This window comes from Myotis myotis, unplaced genomic scaffold (assembly GCF_014108235.1).
Source record: "Myotis myotis isolate mMyoMyo1 unplaced genomic scaffold, mMyoMyo1.p scaffold_m19_p_44, whole genome shotgun sequence".
Lineage (NCBI taxonomy): Eukaryota > Metazoa > Chordata > Mammalia > Chiroptera > Vespertilionidae > Myotis > Myotis myotis.
This window is the reverse complement of record NW_023416351.1, coordinates 462,011-477,422: the sequence shown is the minus strand read 5'-3', so window position 1 is coordinate 477,422 and position 15,412 is coordinate 462,011. Positions and strand designations below refer to the sequence as shown.

At 63.9% G+C, this 15,412-nt stretch overlaps 2 protein-coding genes across 2 annotated transcripts in view; both read right to left on the bottom strand.

The window, feature by feature from the left end:
* LOC118655313 (isoaspartyl peptidase/L-asparaginase-like) overlaps positions 1-4,559 on the bottom strand; it is an 8,357-nt gene extending 3,798 nt beyond the window's left edge. The window contains exons 1-4 of the mRNA XM_036306980.1: positions 3,763-4,559; positions 3,229-3,429; positions 1,767-1,909; positions 655-809 (exon numbers count right to left, since the gene is read on the bottom strand). Coding sequence (XP_036162873.1) covers positions 655-809; positions 1,767-1,909; positions 3,229-3,418 — 488 coding nt within the window. The 5' untranslated portion in view covers positions 3,419-3,429; positions 3,763-4,559. The remainder of the gene's footprint in view (positions 1-654; positions 810-1,766; positions 1,910-3,228; positions 3,430-3,762) is intronic.
* A 570-nt stretch (positions 4,560-5,129) lies between these two features.
* Positions 5,130-15,412, bottom strand: part of DNLZ (DNL-type zinc finger) — a 33,368-nt gene continuing 23,085 nt past the window's right edge. The window contains exon 3 of the mRNA XM_036306871.1: positions 5,130-6,706. Coding sequence (XP_036162764.1) covers positions 6,673-6,706 — 34 coding nt within the window. The 3' untranslated portion in view covers positions 5,130-6,672. The remainder of the gene's footprint in view (positions 6,707-15,412) is intronic.

Genomic DNA, 15,412 nt, shown 5'->3' with positions numbered 1-15,412 from the left:
TGAGTGAGGAGCCAGCGGCAACCAATGAGGCCACACATAACACTCAGACAAGCAGGTGCCCATGACTCAGCATCGTTCTGTTCAAAGCCGGGAACTACCGAGTGGCATCCGACTTATGTAAGAACTGCAGGGCCCTGGCTGGGTTGCTCAGTGGATAGAGCGTCGGCCTGCAGACTGAAGGGTCCCGGGTTCGATTCCGGTCAAGGGCATGTGCCAGGGTTGTGGGCTTGATCCCCAGTGGAGGGCATGCAGGAGGCAGCCAATCAATGATTCTCTCTCATTATTGATGCTTCTCTCTCTCTCCCTCTCCCTTCCTGTCTAAAATCAATAAAAATATATTTTTTTAAAAAGACTGCAAGTTATCAAACATTTGCCAAACATTCACGCTTAACAGACTCCCCAGACATGAGCCTCAGTGGCACTTACTTTTTTATTTTTTAATAGATTTTTATTGATTTCAGAAAGAAAAAGGAAGAGGGAGAGAAACATCAATGATGAGAGAATCTTGGATCGGCTGCCTCCTGCACGCCCCACACTGGGGATCGAGCCCACAACCCGGGCCTGTGCCCTGACCGGGAACTGAACCCTGACCTCCTGGTTCCGAGGTCAATGCTCAACCACTGAGCCATGCTGGCCGGGCCAAGTGGCACTTACTTCTGTTGGTCTGGATTCTGAGCCTCCTTCTGCTTCTCTCTCTCAAGGTGTTTCCTTCTTCTCTCCGTTACCAGCTGCTCCTCAGGAACCGCCGGGACCCCCATGGCGGCGGCAAATTCTGCAGCACCCTGGCCGGTCAGGAGGCAGTGAGGCGTCTGACCAGGGAGAGGTAGACACGGGGTTGGTTTTTTAAAACGTTGAAATCTTGTTAACCGTCCCTATGTGAGCAGGTGACACTCCTCCCGCCTCTGGGTACCAAGCCTCAGAAATGCAACGTCAGGGGCTCACCCTTCTGTATGAAGAGAGCTTGGCGCCCAGCTTTGCGTTAAAAACACACAAACCAAAATGGTGGCGCGTGGGTGGGAATGTGACTCAATGTGACTTTTTCCTCATCCTCACCCCAGGATTTGTTTACTGATTTGAGAGACACTGACGTGAGAAACAGCGATCAGTTGCCCCCCGCCCTCCCCCCCCAGCACATGCCCTGACCAGCTGAGCCACCAGCCAGGGCTACACGTGATCTTAGAGAATGTGCCCTGGCCAGTCTGGCTCAGTGGATAGAGTGCTGGTCCGTGGACTGAAGAGTCCAGGGTCCGATCCCGCTCAAGGACACCTACCTCGGTTTCCGGCTCGATCCCCGGCCCTGGTCGGGGCACATGCGGAAGGCAACCAATCGATTTGTCTCCCACATCCATGTCTCTCTCTCCCACCCCGCCCCCCCATTCTTTCTAAAAATCAATGGGAAAAATATCCTTTGTGAAGATTAACCAAAAAATTAAAATTTAAAAAAAAAAAGTGAGGAAGGAAAATGGAAGATGTTTTAAACGTAGAGAGCACAGTCCGTGTTTATTTCGCACACGCTGCTCAGCAGCTGGTCTGCTCGGTGTGTGGTGTTGAGAGAACGCCGGGCAGGACGGGAACATGAGAACAAAGTCATCGCTGTGTTCTTGCCCAATCGCACCGTCCAGTCAGAACCCTGGCTCACCAGAGCGGCGTAACCGCCCTCCCGCTCTCACGATTGGGGAGTGGCCTCCGGTGTCCCTGCGGTCAGACCCCGGCGGCCACCACAGGGCAGCGGCGCCGGAGCCGTGGGGAAGGGCTGGCACACCCACCTTCTCCATGACGAGCCGCGCGAGCCGAATGGGGTTGGCGATGTGGCGGACGGCGGACACGGCGCCCGAGGACAGGTCTTTCCCACTCATGATGCTGGCGTCCATCTCCACCTCCCCATTTACGTTCAAGACGGACCCACAACCTAGGCCCGAAAGGGAGGGGAGAGCACTTCACCTTCGCTCCTGAGCCAGGGGAACGTTCATTTTCATTGATTTCAGAGGGAGGGAGGGAGAGGGACATCAATGATGAGAGAATCATGGATCAGCTGCCGCCTGCACGTCCCCGGCTGGGGATCGAGCCCACAACCCAGGCCTGTGCGGCTAAATCCCCAGTATGGGGCGTGCAGAAGTCAACCAACCCATGTTTCTCTCTCATCAATGCTTCTCTCTCTCTCTTCCTACTTACTTTCTCTCTAAAAAATCAATACACGTATTTAAGATAAATAAGTCAGAAGACCACAGTGCAGACTGAGTTCATGCAGATGTCCCAGGCGGCAGTGGCCGTGCCTGGCTCTCACCGTAGTTGGGCTTATTGTCACTCTAATCGGCTCAGTGAAAGAAGGCAAACTCAGAAAAACCCGTTCTGCACGAGATCCTAGGGAACGCAGCTTACTCTCCTGACAGCAGGCCAGCAGGTGCCCGGAGCTGGGGACTAAAGGGGGACATGAACCCCTCGGGGGTGATGGGAATGTCTTAACCTGATGGTGGTGTGGTCACACAGGTGTGTTACACATCTGTCAAAACGTAAAATGGACAGTTTGTGGTGTGTAGTCTACCCCAGCCCTCACAAAAAGGTGTCATAAAAAGCCTCTTGGGCCCCAGCCGGTTTGGCTCAGTGGATAGAGCATCCACCTGGGGACCGAAGGGTCCTGGGTTCGATTCCGGCCAAGGGCACAGGCCCAGGTTGCAGGCTCCATCCCCAGTGGGGGCCTGCAGGAGGCAGCCAATCAATGGTTCTCTCTCATCACTGGTGTTTCTCTCTCTCTCCCTCCCTTCCTCTCTGAGATCCATAAAGGTGTTTTTTTAAAATATATTTTATTGATTTTTTACAGAGAGGAAGGGAGAGGGACAGAGAGTTAGAAACATCGATCAGCTGCCTCCTGCACACCCTCTACCGGGGATGTGCCCACAACCAAGGTACATGCCCTTGACCTGAATCGAACCCGGGACCCTTCAGTCCACAGGCCGACGCTCTACCCACTGAGCCAAACCGGTCTAGGCAATAAAGGTATTTTTAAAGTGCTACTTATTCATATATTTAAAAGCCTCTGGGGATGTGAATTCTAGGAAACGGGTTCAAGGGGACAAAGCGGGGAAAGATTTAAAAATCCTTAAAGCAACTTGGTCACCAGGTAGTAAGACACACGCAGCTCTACCCCCGGGCGGACGGGGTCACCCGCACCCCAGGGAGGCCCGGTGCCCCCGGGAGGGGCTTAGCCTGACCCGCGCGGGGCACACTCACCGGCGTTGAACTCGGGATCGTCCTCCAGGGCGGCCACCGCGCTCTCCACGGCGTCCAGCGCGCTGCCCCCCTCCGTCAGGACGCGGTACCCCGCGGCGGCAGCTCGGGCCACGCCCTGGCGCACCCGCTCCTCGCGGTCCTGGGAGACCCGGCTGCCCGCGCCCCCGTGGACCACGACCACGGGGTTCATGTCCCCGGACCCTAGGGATCGGGACGGCGCAAAAGTCATTTCAAAGGGCCCGGGACACCGCACGGGGCGCCACCCCCTCGGGAGACTCCGCAGGGACAAGGTCCGGCTTCCACCAGGGAGTACGGCGGGGTCAGGGCTGCGGCAACGCCTGGACCCCGGGGCGGGGAGGGGGGCGGTGGGGTAAGAGGCGGCACGGCTGGAATTTTGCAGGAAAAGCCTGGAGCGCGCGCAGGCGTCCCGTGCTCCCCCCGCCGCTCGCCGGGGCTGCAGGACCGGGAGCCGCCCTGCACGTGAGAAGGGAGGCGAACCCCCAAACCCGGGCCCCCCTGGAACATAAAACACACCTGGGAGCCGGGCAGCAGGCGGTACCTGCGCTTCTGTGCAGAGGGGCGCGCGCCGGCAGTGGTCTGGGCGCAGGCGCACTCGGAGCCGCGGTCCGCTGGCTTTGTAACCCCGCCCCCTTCCCTGTCCCTCCTGATTGGAGCGCAGGCGCACCGTCTTTCCTGATTGGCTGATTCAAGGGGCGGGGCGGGCCTTTGCCGGTCCAAGATGGCGGCCGCCAGGGGAGCTGCGAGTCGTGCCGCCGACATGGCGCTGCCTACGGTTCTTGGACGGAGAAGGCGCCCTGTCCATTCTCTGTTCCCCTTTTCTTGATTAAACTCTTTTCTTCAGACTCGGCTGACGGCCACGGCTCTCCCACCGCCAATTCCACATAAAAAAAACACCAAAAAAAAGACTTTCCTCGGCGGCGCCGCCTCCTCCCCCTCCCCCTCCGCTCCGCCTCCTGCGCCGGGGCTGGGGCTCGCCGTGCCGACCTGGCGCCCCTCCTGCGAGGCGGCGGCGGCGGAGACGCGAGGAAAAGCCCCGGAAGGAGTCAGCCTGAGAGCGGCGACCGCGTTACCGCGGAGGCGGGCGGGGCGGTTCCGGGGCGCAGCTTCAGCCTCGGAGGCGCCCCCTTAGGGACGAAGGGAAGCACCGAGGGGCTTGTGGGGGGCAGGGCGGACGCCCGCCCGCTGGCCGTGGAGGACGGGGGCGCAGTGATGGGCCCCCGGCCAGGAAGCATCCCCGTGAGGAGCTGCAGTTGGGCCTCCGCTCACCTGCCGGTGCAGCATGGTCCTCCCTGCGCTCACCCCGCCCGGCGCTGCACTGCACACCCAGCAGCCGGCCCTGCACTGCACACCCAGCAGCCGGCCCTGCACTGCACACCAGCAGCCGACCCGCAGCCGGCGCTGCACTGCACACCCAGCAGCCGGCGCTGCACTGCACACCCAGCAGCCGGCCCTGCACTGCACACCCAGCAGCCGGCCCTGCACTGCACACCCAGCAGCCGGCCCTGCACTGCACACGGACCAGCGGGCCCTGCACTGCACACCCAGCAGCCAAGGCCCGTGCACCAGTGCACTGGCATCTGCATTGTTTTGGGTTTTTTTAACTAAATGGCCAGTGGTATGTTCTGATCGCATCACATGGAGATGGGACGGGGAATACTGGTTCTGGGAACACCCCCTCCCTCCATTAGCGGCGTGCTCATGCAGCTCTGGGCCTTAGGGTCCAGGACGTTTGGTTTTTTTAAAATATATTTTTATTGATTTTAGAGAGGAAGAGAGAGAAACAGAGAGAATATCATGGATCAGCCGCCTCCTGCACGCCCCCCCCCCCCCCCAACAACTGAGAATCAAGCCAGCAACCTGGGCACGTGCCCTTGACCAGAATCGAACCCAAGACCCTTCAGTCCACAGGCCAATGCTCTATCCACTGAGCCAGACCGGCCAGGGCAGTTATTTTGCTCTCACTGTTTAACAAAAAAAAGAACAACATAAAAATTCTTGCATACCTTGTTTGATTGGAGAATTTTAATGTTTTTCATTTTTTACCATTGTAAAACCAAGGACAATTTTATAACTCTGTTGTACGCAGCTGTTACAGGGAGGGCAGTCTGTCTTTAAGTAGGGATTAAAGTACTCTAAAAAAATGAATCCTAGATAGTTTTCCCTTCAAGTCAAGTGTCTTGTTGTTTAAATAAACTTCTTGTTTAAAATGAAGAAAAAAAAAACACCACACCACAAACAGAAAACTTTTCTTAAAACGTAAACCCTAGGAAGGTTGTCAAACCCATTCTACCAAAAGATTATGTAGCAAAGTGACAAGAGGGTATAAAACACAAACATATGCTACTAAAGCTTCAGCTCCTGTAACTAAGTTTCTTTTTAGTACCTGGTTAATATAACACATAATAGTTTGTAGGACTTTTGCTTTAGGAAAAGACTAACCAAAGTAAGGTTTATTTTCTAATTTCATTTGTTCTTGGGTGCGGTCAGCAACCTCACTCACTGGCTTTCTCTTCAGTCTCCCTGAGTACGTTGACATAAGCCATTTCCCTCTGGTTAGGGAGGCAACATGCAAATCATTCGCTCTAGGTGCCCTTGGCTTAGGGAAGACGGTTTACCAGCTGGCCCCAAATTGCTGTTTAACTATTTCAATTTCCCTATCCTACTCATCCTGGCTTACTGGCCTGTGTCATTTATTCAATTTTCTTCTCAACATTTTTCTTTACAAACATTCTGTATCTTTTACAAATTTTTCTTTAGAAACCTTATAACTTTCAGAAATAACCAGCTTTAGCAACCACATTCTTTCTTCTTCAAAATGCATTTTCACGGCTCATGCTTTCTCTGTTATACCGAAACCATAATTCCTTCTCATAATTTTTGAATTTTTTAACCTTAGAAGCCTTGATGTTTAGGTGGCATGTAATTAACATTCCTCAGATTAGCAATACATTCACATTTTAAGAGATATTTCAAGTAAAATACAAGACTTATTCATTAATAGATTCAAATCCATCCTCTATATTTTCCCTAAGAGGCAAACTCAAATTAATTAATGTTGCAGAATCCTGTTACTTCGAAATATTTAGATGTTTATTATTTAACCCAGCAAGGCTCCAAGGCCTGTAAGTTATCAAAGACTTTGGGAAATGATGTGCCGGCCCAGGAGGCTGGAGGAAAGGGCAGGGGGAGGGAGCAGCCCCGCAGCCCGTTCCCAGGCCTTGGGTTCAAAACTGCCCCGTGTTCCCTGGAGATGACCTGCTCAGGGGTGGGCGATGCTCTGTGGCTCCTGTTCCGAGCCCGCCAGCCACTTGTCCGGCCGTTGTGAGCGTTACGTCAGCCTTCTGTGTCTGCCTTTTTTATCTTTACGTCTAGACCTTCTGAGCCTCTGTTCTCAGCTCTTCCGCACTCTCTCCTTCCAGTTCTCTAACTTGGCAGTTTTTGTGAGATGTCAGGGCCACTATTGGTGACAAAATGTAATTTTTAATATTTCTTGGCCCAACAGGTCCTGGGGCCTGGCCCAGAGCACTCTCTCCTTTGCTCTTTGAGCCACGGCAGAGGTCGGAAAGCCCTTCTTGGACTCGCTGACTACTGAAGGCTTAGACTTAGAAACTGTACTTAGCCCTGCACCTGCCCCGAGCTGGGCCAGGCAGGGGTCAGCCCCAGGCGCCGGCGGGTCGGTGCAGGTGTGGGTGTCTCAGCCACGGCGCTCCCTCACGGAGCCCAGACTGGGGCCTCACAGGGCCTCACCCCACAGGCCTCATAGGGCTGAGGCGGGGACCTTGGTCACACAGGCAGGACCAGCCCCCACAGACCCCCTGCCAGGGACGGAGCAGCGGGTGACGGTTTCGCCTGTGCCCTGCCTGTCCCTCGGGCCCCAGGGACAGCCATTGGGTGACAGGTGGCCGCTGCCAGCCAGCGCCCAGGAATGCTGCGGGGCCGGATGGCACTGGGTGGCAGGGGCGGAACGAGGCCTCTGCAGCCTCCAGCTATTTCCTGGGCGAGTCACCTCCCAGGAAGGCGCTAGGCCCTTTCCTTGGGCTCCCGCAGCCCATGCCTGTGGGCCCTGCTGGTCCCTGGCAACCCCCACCTTCCAGGGATTTGGAGGCCCCCAAGGAGAGGAAATGTCCGTGGGTGACCCAAGGGGGCCTCGGGGCAATGGGGGGCACATGCTCCCCAAACTGTGCAGAAGTTTTTCTCAGGGTAACGAGCTTATTGGAAACAGTGCTAAACCTGAGAGCTCCTTTTCCTTAAGCCAGTGCGTTTGTGTGTGTCTCTTCCTCCTCCCCCCCTCCTCCTACTCCCCTTCCCCTCCTCCTCCCCTCCCTCTCCTCCCCCTCCCCCTCCTCCCCCCTCCCCTCTCCTCCCTGTCCACCTCTTTCCTCCCCTGTTTGGGATCCACGCAGAGCTTGGCCAAGCCCCTCAGGTCCTGGCACCCGGTGGTGGGCGGGGCTCCTAGCTGCCCCTGGGCCTTGGGGGCGGGGCTCCAGGGAGGTGGGCGCAGGAGGAAGGCGGTCTGGGAGGAGTGGGCTCGGAGCTGCCACCCCAGCCCTGGCTGCAGCCCGCAGGCCGGTTCTCTGCCCTGCGGTGACCTCAGGTAGGCTGGTCACCTTGCCCTGGCCTGGTCCTTGTCCGAGGCCCACACCGGCCTGGAGTGTCCACCTCTCTCTAGGTGCCCAGGCCCCCCTTCCCAGGGGCACAGCAAGAGCCCTGCAACTGGCCACTGCCGCCTCCTGCCAGGCCTCCCGGGTCAGGCCCAGGGAGAGGCGAGTCAGGGAACCAGGGCGAAGCCTGGCACCCGGGCACCAGAGGCGGGAAGCCGGGCACGCTGGGCGAAGCCAGGCACCCGGGCACCAGAGGCGGGAAGCCGGGCACGCTGGGCGAAGCCAGGCACCCGGGCACTGGAGGCGGGAAGCCGGGCACGCTGGGCGAAGCCTGGCACCCGGGCACCGGAGGCGGGAAGCCGGGCACGCTGGGCGAGGCGCAGGCACACGGTGCCCTCGGGTGGTGGCGGCTGACGAGTCCCCGGAGCAGGTCCTGGTGCTGACATCGCCCCTTGGCACTCCAGGCAGGTCCGGCGTCACCATCTGCACCCCCTCCTTCCTGCTCCCCGAGCCTGGGCCGGGCCAGGGGCTGGCGGATGGGACAGTGTTCTCCTCTCTAAGGCTCCTTTGGGATAAGGCCCACGGAGGACCTGACGGCCTCCCTGGACCCCCCTCCCAGGGGGCACTCTGCCTGGCTGGTGCGTGAAGCTCGGGGCGGTTTACAGGGAGCAGGCGAGGGTCCAGGTGTGTCCAGGCGGTGTGTGCCCCCAGGCGGGGGAAGAGCAGCCGGGGAGGGAGGGGAGCAGAGTAAAGGGAGGTGCAGAGGGGTCGGCACCAGGGGGAGGCACTGTGATGGAGGCTGAGTGCCCAGGAGCGCCCCCTCTCCCAGATGTCACCCAGGAGTCCCTCCTCCGTGGACAGAGCACGTCCTTCCCGGGCGGCCATGGGGCAGCGCCGTGTCCCTGGGGCCTGCCCCGACCCACCTTCCTTTGGGGGTTGTGCTGAGAGTCAGATCTCCAGATGCGAGAAGACACATCCGGGTGCCATGGGCGGGGTGTCCCCGGCCCAGCTGGAGCGGCCAGCAGGGGCCCAGGGGCCGGGGCCATTGTGGGGCAGCATGGGCCAGCAGCTGGAACCAGAGCTCCTACTGTGCGCCGGGCTCAGCGCGCCCAGACCCCTGACCCCTCGCAGCCCTTGTGGGACGGGCTGTGGAGCCCTCGGTACAGGCGGCAGGAGCGAGGCTCAGAGGGGGAAGGCAACGTGTGCTGGTCACACAGGCCTACCTCCAAGTCTGAGCCTCGGCCGGCTCGCGCACGGCCCCCCTCCCGCCGAGAGTCCGGCTCTCCTAGCCCAGGGACCCCAGCGCCCTGGTCTCCCTGCGTCAAGGAAGGAAGAAGAAATACCCTCGCCCCTGCAGTGACAGCTACAGGGCCACCGAGCGCCCCTCAACCCGCCATCCACGGTTCATCACTGTGGGGGCCTCCTTGGCCCAGGCCCCTGGCACACACGTGGTCCACGTAGAGGCCGCAGCCGGGGCCTGGCCCAGGTGGGCCCGGGGCAGCCCCTGCCCTTGCAGAGAGGCAGGCCTGGGGCTGTCACAGACCAGGGGAGCCCCCTCCGCTGTACCCCCCACCCGCAGCGGCGGCCAAGGCCAAGGCCAGGCGCAGGGCCGTGCCCAGCTCCTGTGGTTATCGGGGAGGGCGCGTGGGACCAGCCTGGGGCGCCGGCTCCGGGCACAGATGGTTCTCATTGCTGCCGCCTCTTCCTCGGAAAAACAAAGCAGCCGGCCAGGCCGCACTTTATCTTGGGTTGGTTTCGGCCCCTCTGCCTCTTCCTTGGCCGGAGCCAGCCGCCTGTGGGCTGCGTCCTGCCAGGGTCTGGCTGGGAGGCTGTGGCATTTTTTCTGACCTGGGGCCGCTCTCCGGGGAGGGGCTGGACGCTGGGCGGAGGGGGGGGATGAGCGGGGAGTAGCCCATTTCCCGCTGCTGGACTTGTCTCCATCCTGCTTGGTCACAGCGACTCTCCAGGGTTTGGGGTCTCCCGGCTGCACCAGGAAGGTTGGGAACGAGGAGGGAGCAGGACAGAACCAGAAGGTGAGACCCACATGTGCCCGCGGTGCCCAGGAGCTGGCCCTGCCCCCCACTGGAGAGAACACCCTGAGGGGGGAGGGCAGAGCCAGGGCGAGGGCGGGTGGATACGAGGCCGAATCTCAGGCCGAATCTCACAGTCGGGCCTTCAGGCCCCGGGAATTCAGAGCTGGAGGCCGCTCAGCCAGCGGCCTCCCTGCACCCGTCAAGTCTCCCCCGTCCCCGGCTCGCAGGTAAGGCCAAGGGTCGGAGGGGGACGAGGCCACTGCGGGTCTCAGGGTCTCGGTGGTGAGGGGCAGCAGGGACGGGGCTGCCACTGTCCACAGCGCCCTGGCCGGGCCACACTGCCCCCACGCCCCTCCCCCTCCACCCCTCCTCCCAGACCCCAGGTCACAGGGGCAGGGGCTGTTGTGATCAGCACCCCCAGGTCTCTACCCGAGGCCGAGGAGCTCCCCAATGCCCACCCCCCTGCCCGTTCCAAGGGGTGACACGCGGGGGCGTGACCAGAGGGGGGAGGATGCCAAACAAAGGCAGCGGGTCCTCAACATCCCCCCGTGGGGGTGGCGGGAAGGGGGCGGGGAGGCCAGCGCGGCTCAGCAGCCGGGCCAACGCCGGGCCCAGCCCTGGATCCTGGGGTCGGGGCGCAGCACCGCCCGCCCCGTGCCAGGCGCAGGAGGTCCCGCCCGCCCCCGCCGCGCGCGGCCCGCAGCCGCAGCCGCCCCTCCTCCACCGGCGGCGGGAGGAGGGACCGTGACATCACGGCCACGGCGGGAGGGGCGGCGCCCGCGCACATCACTTCCTCGGCGCCTCCGCCGGCGGGGCAGGCGGACAGACGGTGGACAGCGGGCAGCGGGCAGCGCACGGGGCGCCGACGCTGGGCAGCGCGGGGAGGGGTGCGGGGCCCTGGCCTTCGGCGACCCCGGCCCATGGCCAGCCCGGCCCCGCCCGCCGTGGACGAGCTGCCCGACGCGGCGCGGCGCCTCTACTCCAGGTGGGCTGGGCGCCCCGCGGGCGGCGGGCGCGGGACCGGCGCGGGGCTCTGGCGACCCGAACAAAGGCGGCGGCGGGCGCGCAACGTGGCGGGGACGCGCCCTCCCTCCGGCCGGCGGGGAGGGGGCGCCGGGGGCGGGTAGCGAGGATGTAGGGGGTGTGGGGGCTGCTGGCCTCCCTCCGCGGGGGACCAGCGAAGGCCCGCAGACGGGTGGGCAGGGCGGGGGCTGGGCTGGGCTGCTGCCGCCGGACCCCCACCCCGGACATGGGAGCTGGTAGCTTCTCCCCGCGGTGGGGCCACCCGGGTGGGGCGGGGGCTGCCAGGAGCTTCCCGCCCAGCCGGGCACCCCCCCTGCACCGCCGGCCTGCGCGCTCAGAGGCCCGGCCGTGCCCCCAGCCCGGGTCTAGCGGGTGGCACTGGGTTGAGGCTGCAGAGCCCGCCACCAGGTGGGTGTGTGCCGCCTGGAAAGACACCTGCCTCCAGGCAGATGCCTGGGCGATGCACGGCCTGGGCCTGTGCCCTGTGCCCGCAGGGATGGCAGGGTGGCCCTGCCCAGCGTGCGTGCCTGCTTGGTGACTCCAGGCCTTTCCGGGGTGTTCCGCAGGGTGATGCCCTGGGCCGGGCCCTGGCGGGTACAAGACCCTCCGAGGGGCTGGGCTCTGCCAACCTGTGCGTGGTCCAGACGAGTGGGGCAGGCACGCGTGCTGGGCAGGGGCGATTCTTGGTGGCAGCTCCCAGGGGCAGGCCTGGCGCCCTGCGTGAGCCTGACGGCACCCCCCCACCCCCGACCTGAAGGACATTGTCACCCCAGCTCCCCCGGCCGCCCCTCACACCCCGGTCCTCGCTGTGGGGCCCTCAGGGGGCCGCGCCGGGCAGCCCAGCCGCAGGGAACCTCTGCCCGCGCCCGAGTGCGGAGTGGGGGCGTCGTGGCGGGAAAGGCCCTGCTGCCCCTCCCGCTGGTCTGCTCCGTGCTGCTGGCCAGACACAGCCCCATTGTGTGGGCTCCGTACCGAGTGCTGGCCCCGGCCTGGCTCCTGGGCCCCCCATGGGGGGGTGTGTGCGTGTGGGTGGGTTTGCTGGCAGCTGATGCGGGAGGCCTCCCTGAAGGACCCCCTCCAGGGCCCCCAGGGGATGGAGGGCTGTGCAGGCAGCATTAGCCCCAGGGCCGTGCTTGATGGAGGGGGTGTTGGTCCCAAAGAGCAGCAGTTCATCTGGCTGCACCGGCTGTTAGTGTGTGTGCGCGCAAGTGTGAGTGTGTGTAAGTGTGTGTGAGTTTGTGCGTGTGTGTGCGCGCACGTGTGCACATATATGTGTGTGTGTGTGTGTGTGCGCGAGATACATTGACAGACAGAGGCTGGGAGACCGTGAACAGCATCCTGGTCACCCCACGGCTTGACATGGGAGCCGGGGTGTGGGCTGGTGCCAGAGCCCAGTGGGGACACAGACAGGGCCCTGGCCCGGGAGACAGCCGGGAGGGGACGCCGGGAGAGGCCTGGGGCCCAGCCTGCGTCCGTGCGAACCGGGGCCCCGCTGAGCTGCCTGCAGGGCCGGCGAGCAGGCGCCCTGGGCTGAGAGCCGGGGAGCCAGGCCCAGGTGTGCGCAGCAGCTCCCGGGCAGAGCGGGCAGCCTCAGGCAGGGTCGTGTGCCCCCCTGACGCCTGCGTGTCGGGGGAGGGGAAGCCCACCGTGGTGCGGTGTCAGAGCGGGAAGGCTGGCCACCAGGGAGCCACAACCACTTCACCACCCGGGAGCCAGCAGGCAGCTGCGGGAGCGTGGCAGACAGCGCCGGCCTCCCGGCCACTGCGGTCTGGCTGCTGGGAAAGCACCTGGTCAGCCCCTTGCAAGGAGGGGTGCGTGCGCCCACAGGATGGCATGAGAGAGTAGACCCGCTGGGCTTTGGGCGGTGAGTCTGGCGGGGGAGCTAAAGACCACAGCCCCGGGGACCAGAGCGCCCTGGCGGCCAGCGGGCCCCAGTCTCCTAACCCGAGAGTGGGCGCCATGGCAGCCCTTGGGTGCACAGGCCTCTGGGAGGCCCGGGCAGCCGGTGGGGTGGGGAGCCGGCCGCAGGCAGGAGGGCTGGCCCAGCAGACCACTTGGCCCAGTGCACACGGGCACCTCGCCAGGTGCGGGGCAAACACCCACAGGCCTGCAGAGGGGGTGTTGGGGCAGAGGCGCAGGGAGGGGCCTGGCCGTTCGGGGCAGCCTCCCAGGGGACCCGGGAGGGTGGCCTGCAGTGCATGTGCCGGGCAGCAGCCTTGGGGGGCGGAATCAGGGCCCGGGGGTGCTGTGAGCCTGCAGAGTTTGGGGCTTCAGCTCATCAGCAGGGGCTGGGCACGGAGGAGGTGGTCTAGGCCCCGTCCCCTCGGCTGAGCTGTTCTCGGGGCGATGGTGGCATCGGACAGAGACCTCAGGGCAGGGAGGGGAGTGCCCGGCTAGACACCCTTGGGAGCAGGGTCTGGTGTGGGCGGGTGCCTGGGGCCTGGTCCCCCCTTGGCATCCACTGCCCAGAAGGAATCCAAGCTGCCCTCCAGGTGGGCCCTGGGCTTGCCCCTACCCGGTCTTCACGTGGAGGGCGGTGTGTGAGAGCAGGGGCTGGGGCTGGCGGCGGACACACCCACTGCCCCATCTCCTTCCTTCCTCCATTCCTCTGGGCTCTGCGCACCCCCCCCCCCCCCCGCCCGCCTGCCCACTGGCCCGCCCTGCTGACTGCGCTGATCCCGGCTCTGAGCTGCCCTTGATCCTGTCCACCTCGGGCCCTGGGAGCCCCGGATGATCCACTCGAGGACCTGGGGTCTCCTGCCGCCAGAGCCTTCAGCCCACCACCCTGGGGCGGGGAGTGTCAGGGGAACCCTGACTTCAGTGCAACCCCAGGACCAACAGCCAGGGCGGGGGAGGGCTGACTGGCCGAGAGGGAGGCCGGGAGCCCGTGATGCTGGCCGTGGCCGTGGAGGGCCAGCCTGTGGCCCTGAGCCTGGCCGGCAAGGCGGCGTGCCCCGCCCCCGCCCCCACCCCTGCCACCCGTGGGCCTGGCGCTGCGGCTGCGCAACGTGCAGAGGCCCAGGTGCGGCGCGCGCCCGGGGGCACCGGGAGGGCACCTGGGCAGGGGCGGGCGATGGGTGTCGGCGGGGAGGTCAGGTGCCATCGGAGGTTTGGGGGTGCGTGGAGAGGAGCCCTGTACACCTGCCTGACCTTCTCCAAGTGACCTCCCTACATTGCTGGGGCTCATGTTAGACGCCCCTGTCTGCCTTTGCGATGACGCCCCATCAGGGTGACCCCCCCTTGAGTTTGGGGCCCTGGTTCCCAAGCCAGAAACCTTGGCTCTGGGACAGGTGGGGGCGGCCAGGCCTGCCGGAGCCAGCAGGGCCTGTTCCTGCCCGAAGGGCCCACAGTTCAGAGCCCACGTCCCTCCACCGTCCCCGGAGGAGAGGGCAGGTCGCCCATCAGATGGCTGGCCAGGCAGCGGGGCAGGGACAAGCCGGCCCTCACGGAGAGGCCCCCGGCGTGGCGCCTCAGGGCTGCCCGTGGGCGCCTGGGACGGGGCATCTGGCTGGCTCTCCCTGGAGCACCTCCGGTGGCTGTCCGGCATACGGGGGGCGGGGGGTCCTGACGGAGACCGAGGTCTCAAGGCCGTGTCCCTGACTGCTGGCTCTTGCCGAGGTCACACAGGCTCTGCTTGAATCTCGGGGGATGGAGTGGGGGGGTCTCAGAGTCCAGGCCCTGTGTTCACGGAGGGGAGGAGCCTGCTCTGCCCCCGGTGTCGGGAGTCGGCTGGACAAGGGGTGGGGGCTTCCCCGGCAGAGAGCTGGGGGCCGTGGACACAGCTTCCGAGGGTCCCCAGGCCCCGGCCTGCCGTGGGGTTGCGGCCGCCGGGAATGTTGGGGCGCGTGGGCGCGTGCAGCAGAGCAGCGGGCTGCATGAGGGGCGCTGGTCAGCGTTTCAGAGGCGCCGGCCCAGCAGCTGTTTATCTCTAAGGAGATGTGTTGGTTCCCAAAAGCTGCTCATCGCACGTTTCCCGCGACACGGGGGGCCGAGGGCCTTGGGCGCACGGGTCGTGTGTGCGCATGTCTGGATCCATGGGCTCCGAAAGCTCCACACGCAACGGAACGAGACAGGCCCGTGGGGCTGCCTGACCGCGTGGGACGTGGGGACAGGACCTCTGGGCTCCCCCTGCTGCCCGGCACTGAGCCCCCCTTCCCTCCGCCCTCGGGCCTTCTCCGGCTGGGGCGGCAGTGTCCCGGGGCCCGGGGCCGGGTCAGGCCTTGAGCCTGGGACCCACGTGACCAATGGGAGCCGCCGGGGGAGCCGAGGCCGGGGAGAGTGTCCGGCCCAGGCCGCACCGCAGGCAGGGCCACAGCCAGGCCTGGGCTGCCCCAGCGCCCGGCTCCCCTGACGAGTCCTGAGTCCTGAGGGCAGCTCAGTGAGCGGGGCCCACGTGGGGTGCTGGGTGGGGCCCACGTGGGGTGCTGAGCGGGGCCCCAGGGTTAGGCCTCTCGTCTGAAGCTCCTGCCCACAACCCGGGGAGGAGGGGGGGACGGGGAGCCAGCA